The sequence below is a fragment of the Sminthopsis crassicaudata genome, chromosome 3 (assembly GCF_048593235.1).
Source record: "Sminthopsis crassicaudata isolate SCR6 chromosome 3, ASM4859323v1, whole genome shotgun sequence".
Taxonomy (NCBI): Eukaryota; Metazoa; Chordata; class Mammalia; order Dasyuromorphia; family Dasyuridae; genus Sminthopsis; species Sminthopsis crassicaudata.
In genome coordinates, this window is record NC_133619.1 from 432,326,486 (window position 1) to 432,352,127 (window position 25,642).

A 25,642-nucleotide genomic window follows, 5' to 3' on the forward strand; every position below is an offset into this window, starting at 1 on the left:
ATGCATACATATATTTTACATATAATTTGTATTATTATACATACACTTATTTGTGTATAATAGTAGCTATCTCAGGGATGGGAGGTAGGAAGAAGAGAAAATAATGTATGATTTAAAAGAAATAGCAAGTTGTAAACAATAGATGTGCAGTTTTATGTGCAGTTTTTTTTTTTAAACTAATATGTTATAGAAATGCTTGTTTTAATCCATAAATAAAAAATTAAAAATTTAAAACTGATCAGAAAATCTAAGTTTGTATTGCAGGGAGGATGCTTATTAGCTTTTTGATCTTAAGCAATTCATTTAATTTCTGAACTTTAGATTCTATGTATCATCTTATTAGTAACACATGTACCACTTAGACCACAGTGAACAACAAATAAAACAAAATGTTTCAGCACTTTATAAACCTTGAAGTTTTATGTAATTGTAAGCTATTGTTATTTTAAACATTTTTGGACTTTAAACTTCACTATTTATACTTATTTATTTGGGATATGTAGTGATAATTTTCCCTAAAATTGTTAAAACATATTCAATCATATTGATATTGATAAAATATTATTAATAACTTCAATAAAATATTGATAACATTTTAGTGAGAGCAGATATATTTTTAAGCTATTATTGTTGTGGGTTTCATCTTCATTTCATTCTTTTAAAATTTTACATAATATGCATAATATATACATAAGTTATTTATTTATATTTTTTATCTTTATTTATTTATTTATTTTTACATAAGTTATTTAAATGTATATATATCAGGGATAGGGCATGTAGATGATATAGTGGATAGAGTGCTGGACCTGAACTCAGGGAGACTTGTTTTTTGAATTTAAATGTGGCTTCAAATATATACTAGCTGTGTGATTCTGGGAAAGCTCTTAACCCTTTTTACCTCAGTTCCTCATCTGTAAAAAAAAAAAAAAAAAAGGTAGAGAAAGAAATAAAAGACCCCTATGGTATCTTTGCCAAGAAAACCACAAATAGGGTTACAGAATTGGACTCAACTGAACACTGATGATATAGGCTATATATATATATATTTTTTTTTTTTCTCTCCCTCAAAAATAGTTCATTCTCTCTCTGTCTCTCTGTCTCTGTCTTTGTCTCTCTCTGTATGTGTGTGTGTGCATATATATATATATATATATATATATATATATATATATATATATATATATATATATATATATATATATATATATATATATATATATATATATATGTAAATACACACCCTCTTAAATTTTACACACACATACCACTATACTGGGGATAGGAATGTAGGCTTAAAAGTAAAATGTTGTAGAATGCTAATCCAGATTTTAGTGCAGTTGTATAGATACTTCAGAGAACTGATCGATGCATTAATATATGCATCTCGAAGACTTACTCTTGGATGATTAGCTAGGCCCAGGAAAAGAGAGGACTGGATTGCCTTTAGGAAATTGTATGGTGATTTTAGTGGCTATTTGCTCTTTGGAAAAAAAGGCCTTTTTTTCTTAACATCTGCATGCTTTTGGTAATTCTACATGTTATAATCATTAAAACTTATACTTTCTTTTATTTTTCAAAATTCATGCAAAGATAGTATTTAACATTGACCTATGCAAAACCTTGTATGCAATTTTTTCTCCCTCCCTTCCCAAATGCCCGTCTCATAGACAGCAAGCAATTTAGTATAGGTTAAACATGTGCAATTCTTCTAAACGTAGTTCCATTTTTATCATGTTGCACATGAAAAATCATATTAAAAGAAAAAAAAAAAGCAAACATCCAGCAACACAAAAGTGAAAATATGTTGTGATTCACATTCAGTCCTGAAAGTCCTCTTTCTGGATGCAGATGGTTCTCCATCACAAGTCTATTCGAATTGCCTTGAATCACCTCCTTGTTGAAAAGAGCCAAGTCTATCACAGTTGATCATCACATAATCTTATTTCGCTGCATATGTTATCTTGGTTCTACTTCACTTAGCATCAATTTATGTGGGTCTTTACAGGTTTTTCTGAAATCACCCTGTTCATCATTTCTTGTAGAACAAGAATAATCCATTACATTCACATATCATAACTTATTCAGCCATTCCCCAACTGATGGGCATTCACTCAGTTTCCAGTGCCTTGCCACTACAAAATAATTTTGTGATTATTTTCCCTAAATAAAGGGGATGCTACAAACATTTTTATACTTGTGGTCCTTTTCCCTTTTTTATGATCTCTTTGGGAATCAAGCCCAGTAGAGACATTGTTGGATCAGAAGGTATGCACAGTTTTTTAAACCTTTGAGCATAGATCCAAATTGCTCTGCAGAATGGTTGGATCAGTTCACAACTCCATCACAATATATTAGTGTCCTGGTATTCCTACATTCCCTCTATCATTTATCATTATCTTTTCCTGTCATTTTAACCAATCTGAGAGGTGTCAAGTGGTACCTCAGATAAAACCTCTACTTTCAAAAAATAAAACTTGTGAGTCCAGAATGGGCACTCCATTCTTATATCTGCTTCTTAGAATCTTTAATTTCCTTTATGATCTGCTCGTGTTTGTAACATTAAGAGTTACAAACTCTTATTTCTCTATTCCTGCTTCCTGATCCCTACCTTGGGGAGTGTTCTTTCCTTAATCCGATTCTTTTATATTTACTTATCTGTATACATGTTTCCTCCTTCCTCCTACCCAAATTCAAACTTCTTGGAAACCTATGACTTTTTTTTTCCCTTTGTATTCTCAACATAGTGACATACCACAAGGCCTACATTGCCTTGTACACAGAAATCCCTTAATAAATACTGAAATCGAATTGGTCAACAGGGGGTTGCTTCAGAATGATAGGAAAGTTTCTTAAACACAAAGGAAATTTAAGAGGGTAGGTCTGAGAAGAATCATTATTACTACATGAGATATGCTAAGACCAGTAGGGTGATCTACAGAATAGGATAATAATGGAATAGCAATAAAATAATTCCCAGATTGGGTTCCTGGAAAGGAATGGAGAGTAGTAAAACTTCAGTAGTGAGGCAAAGAACCCTAACTTTTCCTTTTATTTCTCGCCTGTTTATTCTATAGCCAGTCCCCATCTTACTCTGAATTATTATTTTAAAAGTTTGCCTGCACTGATTGTTTTGGAATGCATCAATATCTTCCTATATTTTCAGATGCCAAAATTCTTGTATACCTGAACCTGAGTACCTAACATACTCGTAGTGCATTTGAGGTGTATATTATATACAGATAATACTCTAGGTTCTCCCCACTATTTTTAGCTAACAGTTGAGAGTTGTGTCTGGAAATGGAGCATCTTAGCCCTGGCGATGACAAGAGGGATTGCTAATTCCTTTTTTATATCAGTTGGTTGTCAGTTGAAGAATCCCCTGGCTCTAAATTACTTAAGATTTTAGTGATTTGCTTATATAACTAGCACTTAGCAGAGTCGCCTAGCATAATGTCTTTTGTCTTTTTAAGTCATTTGTGACCTGCCAGGCTCTGAGGGGTAGTAACAAGATTCAAGAAAGTGAGATAATCATATTAGAGTTCTGGTGGACTATGTATTTAGAAAACTGAGCTGGCGGCTAGGAGGGTTAAAGTATGATGGGTAGAATGAGGGTAGAGCTTCTTTACAAGGAGGAAAGCATTTTAATCCATAAAATTTTAAACCATATTTACATTGTGCCTAAAGCTTTTAAACTTTAATTTAAAATAACAACAATGGTATTTTTAAACATCTTAATATTTTAATTTATTCATCAACAGAAGCAATTCTAGTACCAATTACCATGTTTTCTCTTGGGTTAATATCGATGATAAGCTTCATTAAGTAGAGAGAACCATATTGATCCACAGTAAACTAAATTATGCATGTAATTTAAAATTTTTTGTTATTTCTGAAGCTTACCCCATAATTTAAGTTAGAATAGTGTGTAATTTTCTGTATTTACCATACCAGTGTTATTAATTGGTGACTTATTAATTAATTATTTGGATCCTTAGTATGACTAAATTTTGCTAAATTAAATTTTGTGTATAGGGCAAAAATGAAGACTATAGAGCAACCAAAATATAAATAATATCAGACTTGATGTAATTTGATGTAATGCACATAAATCTAGTCTAGTTGTCTTGAAGGTTCTTAAGTCATTTAAGATGTCACATTTCTTTTGAAAGTTGACATTATTGGTAATCATTTTCTCCTTCAGTCCAAATGTGACTGGAGTCCACATGAAGATTGCTTCAGTTTTAAGAGAAGAAATTTCTGGTTCTTTTTTCATATCCTTGACCTATGTGGGACTTGTAGGACCCACCAATATTTATATTCTTTTAACTCAAGTCTTGTATGTATAAGGTCAGACTTTCCACTTCAGGCCTAGCACCCTGACTATTTAAAAATTTAGAAGTGCTGCAATATTGCTATAGTTGATTGGAAGGGAAAATACTGTGAGAATTCTATAGATCCTGAAATTTTTATGGAGGCATTTGCCTTTCTATGGAGTTCACCTTTTCCATTCTTATACTGATATTAGAAGTAAGCTTCTTCATTGTATACAGTAACAAAAAGATTATGTGATCATCAACTATGATGGAGTTGGCTCTTCTCAATAAATAATGAGGTAATTCAAGGCAGTTCCAATAGACTTGGATGGAAAATGCCAATCACATCCAGAAAGAGAATTATGGAGACTGAATGTGGATCGGAGGACAGTATTTTCACTTTTTTTCCCCCTTTTGGTCTAATTTTTCTTATACAACATGATAAACATGGAAATATGTTTAAAAGGATTGTACATATTCAATCTATATCAGATTGCTTGTTGTCTTAGGGAGGATGAGGTAAGGAGAAAAGGGAGAAAAATTTAGAACAACAAGTTTTACAAAAATGTATATTGAAAACTATCTTTACATATATTTGGGAAAGATAAAATTTTTAAAAAGAAAGTAGGGTTCTTATCACAGTTCAAAATTTTGAGAATGGCATGAACTTCCTTGTTCCTTCATGGTCCTAAAATTTTGATAGTGACGCCAGAATGACTTGAGATTGCAGCAGTGGATCAAGTGTTTCATCTAAGTCTTAAGGAACTTTAAAAAATAACACTATTCATAATAGGTCTACTTGTATGTTTAGCTACTTTTTCAGCTGTTATTAGCTACACCTGAAATAAATATTCAGTGGTGACCATCAAGAATGCTAAACGTATCTCTGAAGCAGTTTTCTTTTCAGTATTATTCTGTGTCTCAGGCTGTTTCCAATAACTGTTGCTGTAAATAGTGGGGAGAATCTAGAGTATTATTAGTATAATTTTGATAATTCATACATTTATGTAACCAGCATTAATTTCTCTGGTGACTTCAGACTTGTCCTCTAACTCCTGTCAGATATCTTGAACTAGTATGTTCAGTAGACATCTTAAACTCAGTATATCAAGAATTGAATTCATTGTCTTCCTCAAATCTTCCCTCTTCCAAACTTCTCTGTTACTGTTGAGGGCACCACTATTCTCCCAGGTCCCCAAGGTAGCAACCTACATGTCATCCTCAACTTCTCACTTTCTCATATACTTGGTCCCCCTTTATACCTAAGGAGTTGCCAAGACAGCTATATTTCACTTTTGCAACATCTTTCCAGTATACTTCTTTCTCTTCTCTTATTGTGCCATCATCCTGTCACAGATCCTTTTCTTCTCAGGTCTTTATTGCAATAGGCTGCTGCCTGATCCTGCTTACTTCAAATCTCTCCCCACTTCAGTTGATCTCCATTTAGTCACAAAAGTCATTTCCTTAAAAACAAGCCCAACAGTGTCAACCCCTCTACTCAATAAACTGCAAATGGCTCCCTATCACGCCCAGGATCAAAAACAATACCTTCTGTTTGGTTTAAAGGTCCTTCATCATCTGTCCTCTTTCTAATCTTACATTCCCTTCCCACCCAATCCCCATTTTCTCTGGCTATATTCCAGATCTGGAAAGCTCTCTCTTCTCATTTTCACCTGGCTTTCCTGACTGCCTTCTAAGTCCCAACTAAAATCTCATCTTTTTTTGGAAAGTCTTTCCCAATACTTAACTCTAGAGCCTCACCTCTTCGTTATGTCTTGTATATAACTTGATTAGACATGGTTTATTTGTTGTCTCCTCCATTAGATTGTGAGCTCCTCAGGGGCAGGGGCTGTTTTTTACCTTACTTTGATCCCTGGTTTTTAGCACAGTATCACAGTTAGTGCTTTATTAATGCTTATTGACTGACTTACTTCTAACATCTCCCATAACCCAAAGATCAACACCTGAAATATCAGTTAAAAAGCTTTTATTAAGCATCTACTTTGTGTCAGCCAGTATACTAGGCCTGGGGATATAAAAAAAAACCCCAAAACATTATCTACATATAAATATCTTGTCTACTTCGATTTCTTATTGCTTCCATATTAAGTCTTATTGAGAAAGACAAGGACAAATGTAATAGCATTAAAAATGATAATAACTACAACACAAGAGGGTGCTCTAGTACAATAGTAGGTCATTTAAAAAATAAACTAGAATCGTGCCCAAAATGAAACAGCTGAAAAGGACAGATATTTCTAAGCTTTGTGTTCTGTTCATAGATTTCTTTTAAAGAAGGAAAGTACTCTAGTGATGTTATTTATTGGGGTTCATGAAAGTCAATTTAGCAAGCAGATTGATAACATATAGGAAGTGCTTTTCTTTGTAGCTGTTTTAGCCATACAGAGATGGTGACATTTCTATAGAACATAAAAACACATTTCCAGAATCTAAATAAAATTTTCTGATTGTCTCTCACAGATGAAGTGTATGACAAACTATTAATATTGGATATGACCGTATTTATACTTTTAAATTCAAAACTCTTCAGTTCCATTCAAGTATTCACTAAGCACTGATTATGGCTGCTAAAATACCAAACTCACTACTATAATCGCAAGACAGACATTTCATGAAGGAACTAACAGTATAATTCTTCAGAGAACAAATATGTTAACAATTCAAATACGGGAAAAGATGTGATAAGTGCAAAGAAATAGTCCAAATTAAGAACCTTGGGAAATTTGAAGAGATAGAGGTCAGTTTCATTTGAAAATTAAGAAAGATTTGAAAGAGTAAGGCATTAAGAAAGCATCATGGAATAGGTGTATCACTTGAGCCGACATAGAGAGGGAGAGAATAATAGGATAAGAGACTAGAACAATAAATATATGGAAGAAAGTACTCCGAGATGACATTGGTTAAGATAGGTTGTATCCATGTTCCTTGATTGCTATAGTCAGAAGTTTGTTTTATTTGAGACATAATGAAAATCTAGTGAAGGCTTTTGAGTAGGAGGTATAATATCATTTAGGATTACTTGGAATTATAGAGAATGTATTAATAAAGGTTGCATAGATTGAAAATGGGGGGACCAAATAAAGATACTGTAGAAGTATCTACTGGGCACAGTAGATAGAGTACTGTCTTCTGGATTCAGGAAAACACATCTTGTTGAATTCAATGTAATCTCAGATACTTAGTGGCTGTGTGACCCTGAGAAAGTCACTTAACCTTATTTGCTTTGGTTTCCTTATCTGTAAAGTGAATTGGAGAAGAAAATGGTAAACCACTCTGGTGTCTTTGCTAAGAAAAGCCCGGATGGGGTAATGAAGGATCAGAAAAGACTAATATGATTGAACAACGGCAAAAAAAAGGATCAAAACAACAAGGTTGGATACCAATTACTGGTTGGATGTGTTGGGATAGGGAGAAGGAAAAAAGTCAAAAGTGATACTCTTTGAGATACTCTTTGAATACTAGAACTTTGGAAACAGAAAGGAAGTTAGAGGGAAGTATGGCGTATTAGGGCTTAATGAATTTGATGAGCTTCGTCTTAAATGTATTTTGAATTTGGAATATCAACATGACAACTGTGTGGAGATACATAGAAGATAAATGTAGAGCTAGAGCTCTGGAGATTTAGGGATGATGGAATCTATATATTAATATATATAATTATATATTAACTATATATATGTATTATATAATTATCTATAACATAATATATAATAATCTATATATGAACCTATGTAAGTGGATTAAACTGCAAGGAACTTTATAGAGTGAGAAGAAAAAAGGAACAATTATAGAAACCTTGGAGAATTCCCATGTTTGTTGGACTTGATAGGTGAGGAACTACTAAAAGGAATGGGAAAGGTAGGACAAACCTGAGACTACTATGTCTTGGAAACCAAAGGAGGAAGGGATATTAGTAATGTTAGTAATAATAGCTAATATTTATGTAATGCTTTAAGGTTTGCAAAGTGCTTTATCTGTATTATTCCATATAATCCTCCCAACAACCCTTTGAGGTATCAGGTTTTTCTCTGGTCTTTCTTACTCCAATTTTGGCACTTTATCTTCCACACTACATAGATGCCACAAAAAAATAGAGGTGATTTATTTTGTTTTCCACAAGAAATTTAAGATAAACTTATAATTTTTAAAGAATTTTGTGATTAACTGCTTGATAGTGATCTAAAAAAACAATAGCTTCATTTGAGTGGTAAAGACAGAAAACAAGAAGAGATGACATTTTAATTGGGTTTGAGTGGATGGGCAATATTTAAATGATTCTCAAAAGAACATTTCACTGAATTATTTCATAGTAAAAATGACTATTATTAGTATTTTATACTAATGCTTAGTAGGTATTAGCTAAAAGAGGTCATTTGTTTCATTTACTTATTAAATGACTGTTATTCAAGGTAGGTTTATAGGAGCTAGTCAAAAAAAGATACTAATAGGTGGCATCTGGTAATAGTAAATAATATTTTGAAGCATATCCTAGAGCATAGTTTTAAAACCTTGGTAATGGCAGATCAATTTTCCACTGAGATTTTAATCCTAAATTAACTTCAGTTATGGCCCATATTGGGTAAATTGAAATATATTAGAATCATCTATAATCAGCAGTTGAATTGTCATTTGAAATAGTCAGGCATATTTCATATTTAATTGTTAAAGTTATAGATAACTAAATAAAAATTTTATATCTGCTGCTATTAAAAAAAAGTAATCGTATAAATTTGAAGAACCAGAATAGCTTTTAAATTTTCTTAATTTAGAATGTTTTTATAATTTGTAGTTATCATTTTACAAAGTGTTTGATTGGGAAATTTTTATTTTAACATATATAATTTTTAGTATTATACTCACTGTTCCCCATTGTATATCTATTTTGTAAATTATATTTTAAATTTAGGTTTATATTTAAATAGAAGATGTTTCATCAGTAGGCGAGCATATATGTGAAGAGTATGTAATGGAGAGGGTCAGGGAGTAGAAGGGATCACACTAATTCAGTAAAATTAGTGTTTTTTTGGTTTATTTGCCAGATTTGATGTGGAATTTGTTGTGGTGGTGTTCTGAAATTCTTGCACAAGAATTTCTTATTAGATAAAACTTAGAATACTATTATAAATAGTTCATTTCTTTGAGTGAAATTTTTGTTAGGTCTAATAAGAAGTAGAGTCAGGCTTGTTTTCAACATGGCTGTTTATTTAAGAATTAAGAAGTATAAGAAGTCAAAATTAGTATGATAGGTACATTTCTGGAAGTTATTCAAAGCTTGTGAATATATCAATCAAGTAGATTGATATCATTTTATAATCATATTAAAATCAATTCTGTTTTAATAATATAACCATTTTGTTAGTATAATTAAATTTGTATTCAAAATGTGATGAAGCTTTGCAAAATAACAATTATTTATCTCTCTTTCAGGTTATTTTAGTGTCAGCTAACAAATTAACCCGATATATAGAACCATGCCAGTTAACAGAAGATTTTGGTGGAAGTCTTACCTATGATCACATGGATTGGCTAAATAAGAGACTGGTTAGTATATTAGAATTAAATTCTGTTATATATCAATATTGTATAACTTGTGTTAATTTAAAACTTAAATTTCATTAAAAGCAACCAGGAGTATTTTTTTCTTCATTAAAATGGGGATTGGTGAGGTAGTTGGGAAGTATGCCAAAAGACTTTCTGCAAGTATTCTAGGTAAAATTATAGACTAGTAAGTTGAAAAGAGACATTGGGAGTCGATATAGTCTGTCTATCTTTAAGAAAACAATGTAGATCCTATTGAATAAATGATTATCTAACAATTTTAAGTATCTCTAGAAAAGGATATTACAATATCCATTATATTTCTCTTCACATTTTTAGTAGTGTTTCAATACCAACAAAAATCTTTATTTTCAGTCTAAATCTTTCATACTGTATGAGATGTAAGCAATTTCTTATTTCTTATGTATGTAAGTAATTTCTTATATTGGAAATGGAGAACAACTCTTCAACATTTGATCACCATAAGATGTCTCCTTATTTACGAAATCCATTATTAACTTGCTTTTCATTCAGACGTGTTTTTCTAGTCATTCCTACTTGGACCCATACTTGTACAGTTGGCAGAACTTTATTTTTATTCATTATTTAGTTTCATCTTATTTGAGATTTCTTTCGGCTGTTTTGTATATTGAGTTATTTGGGGATCCTGATTCAACATTATGCAACATGGTCCAGTATGTTCCAACATCAGTAGGTTGGATAATTATGCCATCCATATTTCTCTATCTAGGTTACTGACAAAAATCTTGAGAAGACCAGGAGGCCAGGATGAATCCCTAGAAAATATTTATGGATAGCCTTTTCTTTTATTTTCCAACATTTTAACTAAAACTCTGAGAGAAAGAAATTCCAGATTCTTTAGAAGAAATGTGTTGTGGTATACTCATTTTTTAAAAAATGCAATGTTATTATTTAGGAAATCAGTCTTAAAAGATGAATATTTTGACTGAAAACAACTTGCCAGATAAATGTTGCCATTGTGTGTTATATTATAGTGTCTCCTTCCCCTATTAAGTCCATATGATAGTATTTTGAGTTGTACTTGGAAGTGAGGTAGGAAGATGCAATGGAAAATTCAAGCAATTTGGGTTCAAGTTTTGGCTCTGTTCTTTACTACATTGGTGATAATAGGCAAATGTTTTATTTCCTCATTTAAAATGAAAGGCGTAGACTAGATAACTTGTAAGATCCTTCCCAGTTCTAATTCTGTGATCTGTAATACCAACATTTTAAAGTGTAATTGATTTCTGTACTTGGAATTTTACTCCAATTTTACTCCTTAGAATTTTACTACTACTTAGGCTTATAAGTATTTTTTATTGTAAAACTTTGCAGTGTTGTATTTATGTTTAGGGATCACTGAAGCAAAACAAATGAGACTTTTAAAAATTTATCAAAAGAAAATATTTTATGAACTTCTTATGATACCTTTTTAAGGTCTTTTCAGTTATTGATTTTAACTTCTTTGATATTTGCATTTTTAAAAGTTTAAAAATGATAATAATTGGCAGTAATCTAATTTCTATAATTTATTAAGAAAAAATATGCAGTGTAAAATTAGACTTTCAGGATCTTACTGTTTGGACTTTCCACAAACTAGGATCAAAAAGTCATGAAATGCATTTCCATTTTCTTCTTGCATTATCAATTGTTCACATAACAATCAAAGGAAGTGTTAGTCAGTTTAATGAGTCTTATCAAGCTCCCTGTAATATCTAGGACACATACTTTGGGATGACAGTTCATCTTTTGGCTGGTCAGGAAAGGTATGCATCTGGAGTCCTCCATTCCTGGAATAGAAAGTCATTGTACACCCTGGCCTTTTTATTTCTTCCTCCAGGAGCTGGTAACAAGTTTTTTCCTGCCTAATAGTACCACGTAAATCTGTTTTGTGGAATATGAATACTCACACTAGAAAGAGCTTTATACTATTATCTAGTTCATTTGATTCATCGTCTCTTATTCCTTTCCTGTTCTATGTCAGATTCTTCCTTTATCCTACCCTTTAACACTGACTTCAATTTTCTTTTACCTTCTCTGAATCTTTGTTTCTTCCCTTATGGATAGTTTCTTGTCTAGGAACTTTTTGTTCTCTCCAACAAGTTTTACAAAGGAAATGATGTATTTGAGTCCCAACTCTAACTTAACTTGTATGACCTTGAGAAAGTCTCTGAAGTTTTCTGAACCTCAGATTCCTTATCCATTAAATGCCCTCTGAGACTCTTTGCAGCTTTTAAACTGGAATCCTACAAGCTCCTCCGTGCTCTCTCCCTGATGCTGCTGCCAGTTCCTGGTCACCATAGCAGCATCTGAAGAGGCTGCCTTTAAACTGTTGTGTCCTTTACTTGTGCTATTAACTAATAGTAATCTTTCAGGTGTTTTTATTTGACTCTAGTTTGTTCAGCTAAGTGTATATTCAGCTTGTTCAAGCCACCCATAGACACAGTTACTAAAAAGAGACACATTGAAATCACATCATGCTAGCATGAGAACGAATCTAATTGGCTATTTACAAATGAAAAAAAACAAAAAAAAAAAAAAACGAAACCCCAGAAAGCTAATGTAACATTTCTCAGAATCCCACAGGTAGTAAGTAGAGGAGCTTGGATATGAAACTAGATGTTCAAACTCCAGATCACTAGGTCTTTATTACTGAGTACTTACGACATTTTAGTAATATTCCCAGATCTTTCATTTTTCTGTTTCTTTTATTGAATTTGGCAAGTCACAATTGCTTGGCTTCTGATTGTTATCTGGTTACCCAAGAAGCTACGTCTCACAATTTTGAAGCTGAATAAAAGTTAAAACTTTATCAAAATATTCAAATGGGCCTCTTATCTCTTTAATATGGATATTTTCTCCCAGATGTTTGTTCTTTCTCTATGATTTTTTTTCCCCATGCTGTCCTTTAAATTAACCACAGTGAGTACATCCAACATGCAAGGAGTCTTCCCTTGATTCCTTCCGAGGAAAGTAGTAGAGCACACAGAATGTGTATTATTCCTTATTGTCACTATATAACCATTTTTACTCCTCTTTCTCTCATACATGTCTTCGATTAAATCCTTTAGACTGTTTCTTAATTCATTGTTTTTTGATATATTATAATCTGTTCCTACCACCATGTCTCTTCCCCTACCTCTCTTCATTGCCCTGGAAATGATCTTTAATTTGTGTGATCTTCAATTTCAGTTCTTGGGAGATGGTAGTATTTCATTTCCTTCTAATAACTTCACTGAGTATGTGTTTGCAATGCTTGTGTAAATTATTTTTGAAAATATTTTCTTTACAACATTATATAAATTGTTCCTTGCTTCTTTCTATTCTTGTGTCCATATTACCTAGGATTCTTTGAAATCATCTTCTTATTTCTCAGAGTGCAGTAATATTCCTTTCCATTTACATGCCGTATTTTGTTTAGCCCTTTCCTAAAGGCAATCCTAAAATACTTCCTTAAATTCTAGCCATCCTCCTTTTTCTATCTCTCCCACCAAAGCATCAGGAAGTTTGTTTACTAGTGATAATGTTCTTCTAAATAGTTCTCTTTCCCTCAAATCTCTCTTCCATCTCTGCTTTTCTTTGTTGAATTTGATATACCTTTTTTGTCTGTTTTTGGTAAAAGGGAGCAAAATGAATAGAGAACTGGATTGGAATTAGGAAAACCTGAGTCTGAATTCAGTTTCACACATTTAATAATTGTGTGATTCCTGGGCAAGTCACTTAAACTCTGCCTTTCTCAGTTTCCTCCACTGGAAAATGGGGTGATAACAGTATCCACTTCCCAGGATTGTTGTGAGGATAAAATGAGATATTACTTATACAGCACTTAACAACATACCTAGTACAAAATAGGTGTTTCCTCTTTCCCTTTCTTTTTCTATGTTTGTATTTTCTTCTTCCCATGTACCCCATTCATAAGAAATGTCAAATTCCATATAGCAAAATTCTTTTTCTATACTAGTATATTTCCTCTCTCTCTCTCTCTCTCTCTCTCTCTCTCTTTTACCATAAACTTCTTTTCTTCCTTTTAAAACCCTCATGTCAGAGCAATACATCTCTAAGATCTCTATATATCTTATTTAACTTCCTAAGTAGCCTTTGAAGTTGTTAACATTTTTGAGGGTTGTTAACACCATAGCATCATATAGCCCCTTCCATTTATTCAAATAAATTTATCCTTTTAGATTTTTCTGTACTCTTGTGTTCATATTTCAAAGTTCCTATTCAGCTGCCTTTTTTCTTTTTTACCACATCCAGTCTATTTATTTGGTAAAAATCATTATTTCTATAGATACCAATGTAGTGCTGAACCCTCCCTTGTAACAGAGCAAGAATTTAGCAAAATTAATTGATACACTGGCTCCATTAATGTAGTTTTCTGCTCCCATAGTCCCCATTTCTCTGCTGAGAGATTCAGAGTTCAAGTTCTATTCACTATTCATTTCATTTACATTATTGCAATTATGTAGAATGCTATCATTTCTGCCTAATTTACTCTGTATCAGTTTATACAGTTAATCAATAATCAATTAGTTAACATTGATTAAGCACATACTGCAGACCATTGTGATAAGTACTGAGGATACAAAAGAAGGCAAAAGACAGCCCCTGACTTCAAAGAGCTTATAATTTAAAAGTCATCTTATGCATCTCTGAATTTCCAATTTTGAAATTTCTTATCATAAAATATTTGATTTTATTACCATACCACAATTTTTTTTAATTTCTTTTTTTTTCCTTTCCATATACTTTCAGAATTTATTTATTTATTTTTTAAAATAGCTTTTTATTTACAAGATATATGCACAGGCAATTTTTCAGCATTGACAATTGCAAAACCTTTTGTTCCAATTTTTCCCCTCCTTCCCCCCTCTCCTTCCCCCAGATGGCAGGTTGACCAATACATGTTAAATATGTTAAAGTATAAGTTAAATACAATATATGTATACATGCCCAAACAGTTATTTTGCTGTACAAAAAGAATCGGATTTTGAAATAGTGTACAATTAGCCTGTGAAGGAAATCAAAAATGCAGGTGGACAAAAATAGAGGGATTGGGAATTCTATGTAGTGGTTCACAGTCATCTTTCAGAGTTCTTTCACTGGGTATAGCTAGTTCAGTTCATTACTGCTCTATTGGAACTGATTTAGTTCATCTCATTGTTGAAGAGGGCCACGTCCATCAGAATTGATCATCATATAGTATTGTTGAAGTATATAATGATCTCCTGGTCCTGCTCATTTCACTCAACATCATGTAAGTTCATGAAAGTCTCTCCAGGCCTTTCTGAAATCATACTGTTGGTTATTTCTTACAGAACAATAATATTCCATAATATTCATATACCACAATTTATTCAGCCAATCTCCAATTGGTGGGCATCCATTCAGTTTCCAGTTTCTGGCCACTACAAAGAGGTCTGCCACAAACAGTTTTGCACATACAGGTCCCTTTCCCTTCTTTAAAATCTCTTTGGGAGATAAGTCCAGTTTGATAACTTTTTATAGCATAGTTCCAAATTGCTCTCCAGAATGGCTGGATATATTCACAAATCCACAATGTATCAGTGTCCCTGTTTTCTCACATCCCCTCCAGCTGCTTTTTTCATCAGATATTCTTGAAGGCCCTTTTAATCTAAAGATCTATTTTCCCACCTATAGGATTATTTAGCTTTACAGGTTATTCTTGGTTGTAAGTCCATATATCATATTTGCTTTTTGGAATATTTATTCCAGTATCTCTATTTTGTTTTTGTTTTTTGTTTCATTTTTTAAGTAGAAGCTTCCAGGTCTTGTGTACTTCCTAAAAATATGCCTCTAACAAAGACTTTTGTCACATTTTAGGTCTTTGAGAAGTTTACCAAAGACTCTACGTCTTTACTAGATGAGCTTGCTTTGATCAATAATGGAAGTGATAAGGGAAACCAGCAAGAAAAAGAAAGGTAAATATATATGTATTTTGCATGCAGTATTGCTTAGCTAAGTTTGATCTTGAATGAGATATCTTCTAAGTTACTAAAAGATAATTTTAACTAGTGTAGACAAGTTTGAAGTTAAATTAACTAGTTTAGACAAGTTTGAAGTTCTGATTTTGCATTAGTTTTCTTTTTAGACAATAAATTAACTTTACCACAGGGAGAACTTAGTCTTCTTTTTGAAGCAAAGTTTTTCTTTTTCCCTAAAAGTCATTTTTGATGAATAATTATGCATTTACTTTTGTTATTCATGATGAATAGGTATTCACTTATAAGAATTTTATTTGGAGAATTTTTTTTAATTGCCAGCAATTTGAGTTTTTCCCTACCTTTTTGAGTGCTAGGAAATAATGTGTAAAAGAGCAAAGATTTTAATAAAATTATTATAACCTAACTAATGATAGCACTTAACAGCTTAGGTTGTAGAACTTTGTCCTTACAAAATGGATAATATATTCTATTCATGAATTCAATTTAGAAAATTTACTGTTTTATGAATGTAGCTGAAGTATTGTTCAGTGTAATATCAAAAGTGTGACTTTTCAGATTTATCATTTTACCAAGTTTCTTTTGAACTTAATAATTAAGCCTTGTATGTTCACATTTTTTTTTCAGTCTATGGGTCAAATACTTTTTTGAAAGTAAAGATTAACCACCAAAGGAGGCAAATTGACTCCTTTAGCTTTCTTGGATACACATTGGTTACTAGATCAGCAATTTATCATAATGGCAATATGAAAGAATTAAGGCACTCCTGTTTCTTATTTTTGGAATGTAATTTGTTAATGCAGTGAAGTCTCATTAAAATACACTTTGTTATTTATATGGATTCAGAATGGATTATATCTCTACTATAAAGAGAAAGTCTTGATATTATTGATTAATTTCAAATAGAGTTTGGTTTGTCCCCCTGGTACCATGATTTTTATCATTTCATAAACAAATTAAAAGTTCTTCCATTTTAAAATAAATCTTCACAGGATAAATGCTATAGTGTATTATGTTGATTAAAGTACCAGTATAATACACACTAAGCTTATTTCCAGAGAAATGAACACAATACATTGAACTTTAGCTTTAATTTATCATATTTTTCTATGGCTACCAATGTTAAATCATCTCCCATGGCCTTTCTTATCTGGAAATCAGCAGAAATCTGGTATGTAGAGCCATGCTGAATATATGTATCAGAGTTTTTAAATTGTTTTTGTTATTTTCATTGGTAATACAGATAAAAATATTTAGCAGTTAATCTTATTTTTAAAATTTTGACAATCATTAGATCCATGGATTTAAACTTTCTTCCATCGGTTGATCCTGAGACAGTTTTACAAACGGGTAAGTTGAAAAGCTCATGATTTTTGAGGATAGAAGGGAAGAAGAAGAGGCATAAGGAGGAAAGACGAGGGGATCAAGAAAGAACAGTTTCAGGAAAGTTAAGGCTTTCAGGAAGATGTGGTCAGTGTATCAACAGGTATATGGAAATCAAGCATAATGTGAGATCATTAGATTTAGAATTTAAAAGAGCATTATAAACTTAGGAGAAAGAATTGTTTCTGTCTAATGGGTCAATGGGTCAGAAACCAGATTATAAGGCTTATGATATCAAAATTATAAATAATAGGTTGCCTCCGTTTAAAAAATTGTCACACTCAGACATCCCAACTGAGAATTTAATAGAATATTAACTACCACTCTTGCTCTACTATCCATGTCCTCAGAGGCTACCCTTCCATATATCTGGTACAAAAAAATTTTTTTTAGATAATATTACAAGCTTTGATGAACAAAAATTTTTTACTTGAGCCATTGTTACTTTATTACTCTGTCAGAATACGTTTAGCTGAACTCTGGACCATTACAATGAAACATAGATTATAAATAGGACAAAACCAAAAGAATATTAATTTTAATCTTTAAAACTTTTCTTTCTTATTTTTCATTTACCTGAATTTACATGCTATTTAGAGATCATAAAATTTAGAACTTTTATGGATTTTAGTTATCTGGTTCAAATACCAGCATTTTATAAATGAGGAATCAAAGCCAAAGGCATTTAAGTAACTTGCCCAGAATTACAGTTAGTAAGGAGCAGAACAGACATTCACATTTAGATTATTTGACCCCAATAGATTACACTACTTCCCTATGGAAATTTCTTATATTGTCTTTCCCGCCCTAATCTAAAAGATCATTGAAGTACTTTTAAATATTTCTAAATACTATTTACATCTAAAAAAATCACAAATAAATCTTCTAAGGCTTATTTGTTGATTGAATGTGCTCTGCTCTGAATGCTTCATTAATGGTTGTTTTGACTAAGATAATACAAACTGCAATATATAAAGTGAGATATTCCTTAAATTTTACATAGTATATTTCTCTAATATCAGTGTTCTCAGTCGATAATATGTGTATTTATTATAAGTGGCTTTAAAACATTTTAGTAGATCATAATATTTTGGAAAATGGCCTTTTAAAAACAAGTGTTCTTAAAGCTATATTAGAAGACTAAAGAAGTGAGTCCTATATGTTTTTTTGGTTTGCATCAATTTTAATTTTTTTAAATGTTACTATCTAAAGATTTCACAATTTAATTTCCAAAGAAATGAATTTAGTCACTGAGGTGGTATAATTAAGAAATTATAAAATTATTGATAATTATTCAAATTGAAACTTCATGTTATATAAGTAGTTTTCATTTGATACTTTAAAAGAATACAAATTCTAAATTTAGGAAATCAAAAGCATTTTTCTTTTAGTAAGCTACAACTAGAACATTATTATACATAATTGTATCTTAGAACTAAAATTAGAAGCATGGCCAAAATATATGCACATTTATATTGAGTCTGTTTGGTTTGTAGAAAATGAATTTTCCTAGAGGCATACCTCATAAGTCCCTCTGAGTTTGGTTCAAATGTATTTGGGGTCACATGGTTGTGGGGGGGAGGTAGGACTTCTTTTTAAATGAAGGAAATGTATTTGAAGCATTTTTATTTAATTTAAACATTTAGATATACTGGGTCAGGAAATTATTGCCATGGGAAACAGTCATTAATAGACACATTTTAAATTGTATAACAATGTTTTTGCAGGAAATTTACAAGGATTTTTGAATTTTTTGCAAATTGAAGTCCACAAATAACCAGGAATCACATTTTATTTATTTTCTTCCAACTAACACTTATGTTTTTCATCACTATTAATAATATTGTCATAAATTCATAATAATAAAATAGTATTATGACAATAAATCTACCTCAAACAAAAATGAAACCACATTACTCAGTTGACTGTCTAAATTTACAAAAGAGATTTTGATTTTACTAACCACATATTATCTAGTATTTTTTATTATTTTGAGGCAGCTGGTGGCTTAGTGTATAGAGTCCTGAATCCTAGGGTCAGGAAGACCTGAGTTCATATTCAGCTTCAGACGCTTACTATCTGTGTGACTGTGGACAAATCACTTAATCTCTGACTACCTGATAAAGGATTCACTGGAGAAGGAAATGGTAGAATACTTCAGTATTTTGCCAAGAAAATCCCATGGGCAGGCATGATGTTCTACTGAACAACTGAAAAACAATAATGAATTAAATTCTGAGTTATACACTACATGGAACAAATTTGCCAATTATTTAGCAGGATTTTACTATATTTTAAAATTTTATTTAAAATAAAAGTTTTGTCATTTGATAATTAAGTATTCCATATGTCACGCATTTTTAGTTTATACATTTTAATGGATTTGTAGTTAATATATTCATTTGCTACTGGATATTAAGCATTAAATTCAATCCATGCATTATAGGATGTACTCCCCATTTACATTCCAAAGATTCTTTTGGAATTTGGAAATGTATAGATAACATAATTTTTTTCTTTAGCTTTTTACCCACTTGCTACACTATTATTTCTTTTTTTTAGAAGCCATATGTCAGAACTAATCTTGAAATACAATAATGTACCAAAAATAAAAATATTGTAAAAAAGAAACTTTTAAAACATCACATTTGTTGAGTGCCTGATATGTATAAAGCGCTATTGTGGACTGAGATGCAAATCAAGTCCCTCCTCTCAAGAAACTAAAAATGTAATAGAAGAGAAAAAAAATCTACAAAAATAATTATGCAAGCAATAAGAATTATAAGAGGGGAATAATCAAAATTCTTTTAATTACTAGATGAGAGAAATGAATTCTAAACATTGTTGGAAAGACACAGAGAAATGTCGTGTAGATTTTAGTAGAATTGTAAGCTTGAAATTGGCAGAATGACTGGACCCAAAGAGTAGTCATTGAAATAAAGGGACTTCTTTTGTGAAGTGACACAGGGATTTCTATTTAACCCTATGCTTTTCATTATTTTAATCAATAACTAACTTGAATTAGGTTAAGAGATAATATTCTATCAAACTTACAAGTGACACAAAACTGCGTGGAATAGGTAATATATTTTCTAGTGAAATTGGATTCCAAAAAAGACATCATTACATTTTAGTTTCATGTTAATTTTAATAGGGATAAATCTAAAGTCTTATTCAGATTCAAAAGTTCAGTTTTATGAGCAATAGTTCCTTTGAAAAAGGCAGAGGGGATTTGTAACTGACTGCTAGGGTGGATTGTGTCCCAAATATAATTAGAGAAGATTGAAGGAAGGGCAAGTTTAGGGAGAAGAAATGATTAGCTCTATTTTAGATGCGTTAAAATTAGAGCTTCTGAAGAAAGATTAAGGTAAAGATATCCATTATGCAGTAAGAGAAGCAGTACTGGAATTGAGGAAAGAAATTATTCCTAAGGGCCTAGCTTTGTAAATTTGGATGTTGTCTGTTTGAAAATGTTCAGTGAACTAACGTTAATTGAATGAAATCACCAAGGGAAGGAGTTTAAAGAAAAGGAATCTTAATTGAGCCTTGGGATAAACTTATATTTAGGGTGATGAATTAGTTTGGCTGAGGAGTGTGTTGGATAAATTGATAACAAAATGCCATCGTGTCGTAAGGGATTAATGTGAAATGTAAATTGATACATGTTTATACGTATATATTTATATACACACAATAAGTTCATAGACTACTGTAACATTTTTGTTACTGAAAGGTCATTAAAATTAATAAAACAGAAAATATACTACAATTTTTTTTTCTGTTTGGGGGCTTTAATAATTGTCTTTTGTTCTTAAAGGCCATGAATTATTGTCTGAATTACAACAGCGCCGATTTAATGGCTCTGATGGGGGAGTCTCATGGTCACCCATGGATGATGAATTGCTTGCCCAGCCACAAGTTATGAAATTGCTAGATTCATTACGAGAACAGTACACCCGTTACCAGGAAGTTTGTAGACAGCGCAGTAAGCGAACACAACTAGAGGAGATTCAGCAGAAGGTAATGCAGGTAGGTGCCAGGATCACCTTGGGGTTGTGTATGTGTGTATATGCTTTAATTCTTAATGATTTTTGAATTTTCTTTTCATTATTTAACCTATTAGATTTTACCAATTCTTATTTATACTATAATCATATTATTTATCTTAGATTAAGTAAAGCTCTTACTACAATCATGCCAGATATATTTATGAGTAGGGATCTCTCTACATCAAATATTCTTACTTTTCCTTATATGTTATCTATGTAGTGATGTCATTGAGAATGTGATAAATAACCATGATAGTAATGCAATAGTTATTTGGGACTTGTGATTTAATTGGTGAAGAAACTCACTCTTAATGGAGAAGAAGGGGAGGGAAGGTCCTAAAGAGATCACAGGGATAAAATTTGTCAGAGGCAAGATTTGAACCTACTCTTCTTAACTCTGTTCATCATGGCACCTTTCATAAGAAGTAGGTTAAAAAGATTTATGCAAATTTTAGTGACCCTCTAGCCTGTTAGAACTTGTCTTGAAGGTTATATAGAAGTTCATGTAAATTCAAATTTGTTGGCTTGTACATGATTATAAATAGTATCTGAAACTTTTTCTTTTTGTAAATTAATATTCAGATTGGAATGAAATTTTTATAACCTTCTTTGGCAAACTGCCATCATTAATGCATTTAAATAGACTTGTTTACTGGGGCATCAACCTCAATTTACATTATTTTTATTAGAAATAGTTATATGTTGCTCTGTCTGCATTACCAGTGCTACATTGTAAGTGAATTGAATCCTAACTTAGACTAAACTTATATAGTCATTTAATTGTTTCCTACACTGCTTTTTGATTTTTAAAAATAAATATACATTTAGCTTTTTTTTTTTAACATTCTGCACACTTGGTAGTTTATTGTAAAATTTTCATGATTTTTTTTTTTGGCCTGGGATATAAAATAAAATCATTTCACTTTTCTGAAGTATTCTAAAATTGACATTTAAATGGTTCATGCCATGTCTTCATTAAAAAAAAAAGGCTCCAATATATAACAGGTTGCTAATGAGCTTAAATTTTCCAGTTGCTTTAGTTCAGTTTTTACTTTCAGAATTTAAATCATATTAATGATTTGAATCAATGAGGCAATTAATTATAAGAATTATTTAGAACATTCAAAAGATATATCTTTCACTGTTTTTAATTCTGAATGAATAATATAAGTAATAGCTGAGGAACTCTTGATCTACAAAGGTAAACAGTGATAAAACTGAAGAAATGCCTGTGTGTGTTTGTTTAGAATTTGTTCTGTATAGTTTGATTTTAAAACATTGAAGGATAAAAACCAATTATTTCCATCTTCTCTTTTCTACCTCTTGTTTAAGAAAGGACTTATTATTGCAGAATCCAAAGAAAAATGGAAGAATCCAAAAAAGTGTTTAAAAGACAGAAGAAAAATGGGGAAAAGAAATGAGACATTGTAGAGGAGTTATGAAAGTTTGGCTGGGGTGGCGTGGGGAACCAACTTTGGAAAAGGAACCACAAAAATTGACTAAACAAAATACCTCCTTTAAAAGCACAATTGGCCAAATACAAAAGGAGTTTAAAAACCTGATTGAAGAAAATAATTCACTAGAAATTAGAACTGGTCAAATAGAAGTGAATAATTCGGTGAGAAATCAAGAACCAAACAAATTTTTTTTAAATGAAAAAATAGAAGGAAATGTAAAATGCCTCATTGGAAAAACAACTGACCTGGACAATAGATCTAGGAGAAAGAATCTAAGAATTATTGGACCACATAAAACCTACAATGAAAAAAAAAAAAGAGTCTAGAAAGCATCTTTCAAGAAACTATTAAGGAATTTCTATATGTTACCAACAGAGTTCAGCAGCAAAAGATAAAAAGAGAAATTCCTTAAAATAACTTTTAAAATATAAATTTCCTTAAAATTCCTTAAAATAACTGTTAAAATATAAAATATTTAGGACTCTACCTGCCAAGACAAAGCTAGTAACTATATGGACACAATATAAAACACTTTCCCTACAAATAAAGTTAGATCTAAACAGTTGGAAAAATGCCAAGTGCACAGAGTTAGGCCAAGTTAATATAATAAAAATATCAATTCTACCTAAATTAACTTACTTATTCAGTACCATACCAATCAGACTTCTAAGAAATTACTTTATAGAGCTACGAAAAATCATAAAATTCACCTGGTAGTACAAAAAGTCAAGAATTTCAAGGGAATTAATGAAAAAATGCAAATTAAAATGGTCTAGCCGTACCAAACCTGAAACTGTATTATAAGGCAGCAGACATGAAAAGCTTTTGGTACTGGCTAAGAAAGACAGTAGCTGATCAGTGGAATAGGTTAAGTTTACAAAACAATAGTCAATGACTATAGTTTACTAGTATTTAATAAATGCAGAGACTCCAGCTTTTGGGATGAGAACTTGCTATTCAACAAAAATTGCTGGGAAAACTGGAAAATAGTATGACAGAAAATAGGCATTGACCAACTGCTAACACTGTATATCAAGATAAGGTCGATCATGATTTAGACAAAAGGATGATGATACTCTAGGCAAATTAGGAGAACAAGGGATAGTCTACCTCTCAGATCTGTGGATAAAGAAGGAATTTATAGCCCAAAAAGAACTAGAAAACATTCCGAAATGGATAGTTTTGGATAGTTGAAAAGTTTTTGTGCAAACAAAAGCAATGCAGCCAAGATTAGAAGGGAAACAGAAAGCTGAGAGAAAATGTTTACATTTAGTGTTTCTGATAAAGGCCTCATTTTAAAAATGTATAGAGAATTCACTCAAATTTATAAGAATACAAGTCTTTCCTCACTTGATAATGGTCAAAGAATATGAACAGACAATTTTCAGAGGAAGAATTTTTAAAAGAATTCAAGTGATTTTATTATATAGGATTGTCTCATTTGTTCTAATGTACATTTTTAAATTAATTTTATAATTATAATTTTGACAGTACATATGCATAAGTAATTTTTTTTTTACAACATTATCCCTTGTATTCATTTTTCCAAATTTCCCCCCCCTTCTACTCCCTCCCGTAGATGACAGGCAATCCCATACATATTAATAAATATGTTACAGTATAACCTAGATACAATATATGTGTGTAAAACCAATTTTCTTGTTGCATGGTAAGAATTAGATTCCAAAGGTATAAGTAACCTGGGTAGAAAGACAGTAGTAGAAACAATTTACATTCAATTCCCAGTGTTCCTTCTCTGGGTATAGCTGTTTCTGTCCATCATTGATCAACTAGAAGTGAATTAAATCTTCTTTATGTTGAAGATATCCACTTCCATCAGAATATATCTTCATTCAGTATCGTTGTTGAAGTATATAGTGATCGCCTGGTTCTGCTCATTTCACTCAGAATCAGTTCATGTAAGTCTCCCCAGGCCTTTCTGAAATCATCCTGTTCTTCATTTCTTACAGAACAATAATATTCCATAATATCCATATACCACAATTTACTCAGCCATTCTCCAATTGATGGGCATCCATTCATTTTCTAGTTTCTAGCCTCTACAAAAAGAGCTGCCACAAACATTTTGGCACATATAGGTCCCTTTTCCATCTTTAGTATTTCTTTGGGATATAAGCCCAGTAGTAGCACTGCTGGATCAAAGGGTATACAGAGTTTGATAACTTTTGGGGCATAGTTCCAAATTGCTCTCCAGAATGGCCGGATTCTTTCACAACTCCACCAACAATGCATCAGTGTCCCAGTTTTCCCACATCCCCTCCAACATTCATCATTATCTTTTCCTGTCATCTTAGCCAATCTGATAGGTGTGTAGTGGTATCTCAGAGTTGTCTTAATTTGCATTTCTCTGATCAGTAGTGATTTGGAACACTCTTTCATATGAGTGGATATAGTTTCAATTTCATCATTTGAGAATTGTCTGTTCATATCCTTTGACCATTTATCAACTGGAGAATGGTTTGATTTCAGAGGAAGAAATTAAAACCATTTCTAGTCATATGGAAAAATGCTCTAAATCACTATTAATTAGAGAAATGCAAATTAATACAATTCTGAGTCACTATTTTATGGCTCTCAGATTGGCAAAGATGACAGGAAGAGATAATTCTAAATATTGGAGAGAATATGGGAAAACTGGGACACTGATGCATTGTTGGTGAAGTTATGGATTGAACCAACAATTCTGGAGAGCACTTTGGAACTATGCTAAAAGGGTTACCAAACTGTGCATATCCTTTGATCCAGCAATGTCTCTACTGGGTCTATATCCCAAAGAGATCATAAAAAAAAGAAAAGGACCTACATGTGCAAAAATATTTGTAGCTGCCCTTTTTGTAGTATGTAGTGTCAAGAAACTGGAAACTGAGTGGATG

General features: G+C 31.7%; 1 protein-coding gene across 4 annotated transcripts in view; it reads left to right on the forward strand.

Moving 5' to 3' along the window:
• SESTD1 (SEC14 and spectrin domain containing 1) overlaps window positions 1–25,642 on the forward strand; it is a 120,167-nt gene that overhangs the window by 64,635 nt on the left and 29,890 nt on the right. For 3 of the 4 annotated variants that reach the window (XM_074302985.1, XM_074302986.1, XM_074302987.1), the window contains 4 exons: window positions 9,765–9,878; window positions 15,741–15,838; window positions 17,154–17,209; window positions 21,060–21,271. In XM_074302985.1, the coding sequence (XP_074159086.1) occupies window positions 9,765–9,878; window positions 15,741–15,838; window positions 17,154–17,209; window positions 21,060–21,271 (480 nt within the window). The remainder of the gene's footprint in view (window positions 1–9,764; window positions 9,879–15,740; window positions 15,839–17,153; window positions 17,210–21,059; window positions 21,272–25,642) is intronic. The other variant, XM_074302988.1, reaches the window with a different exon arrangement.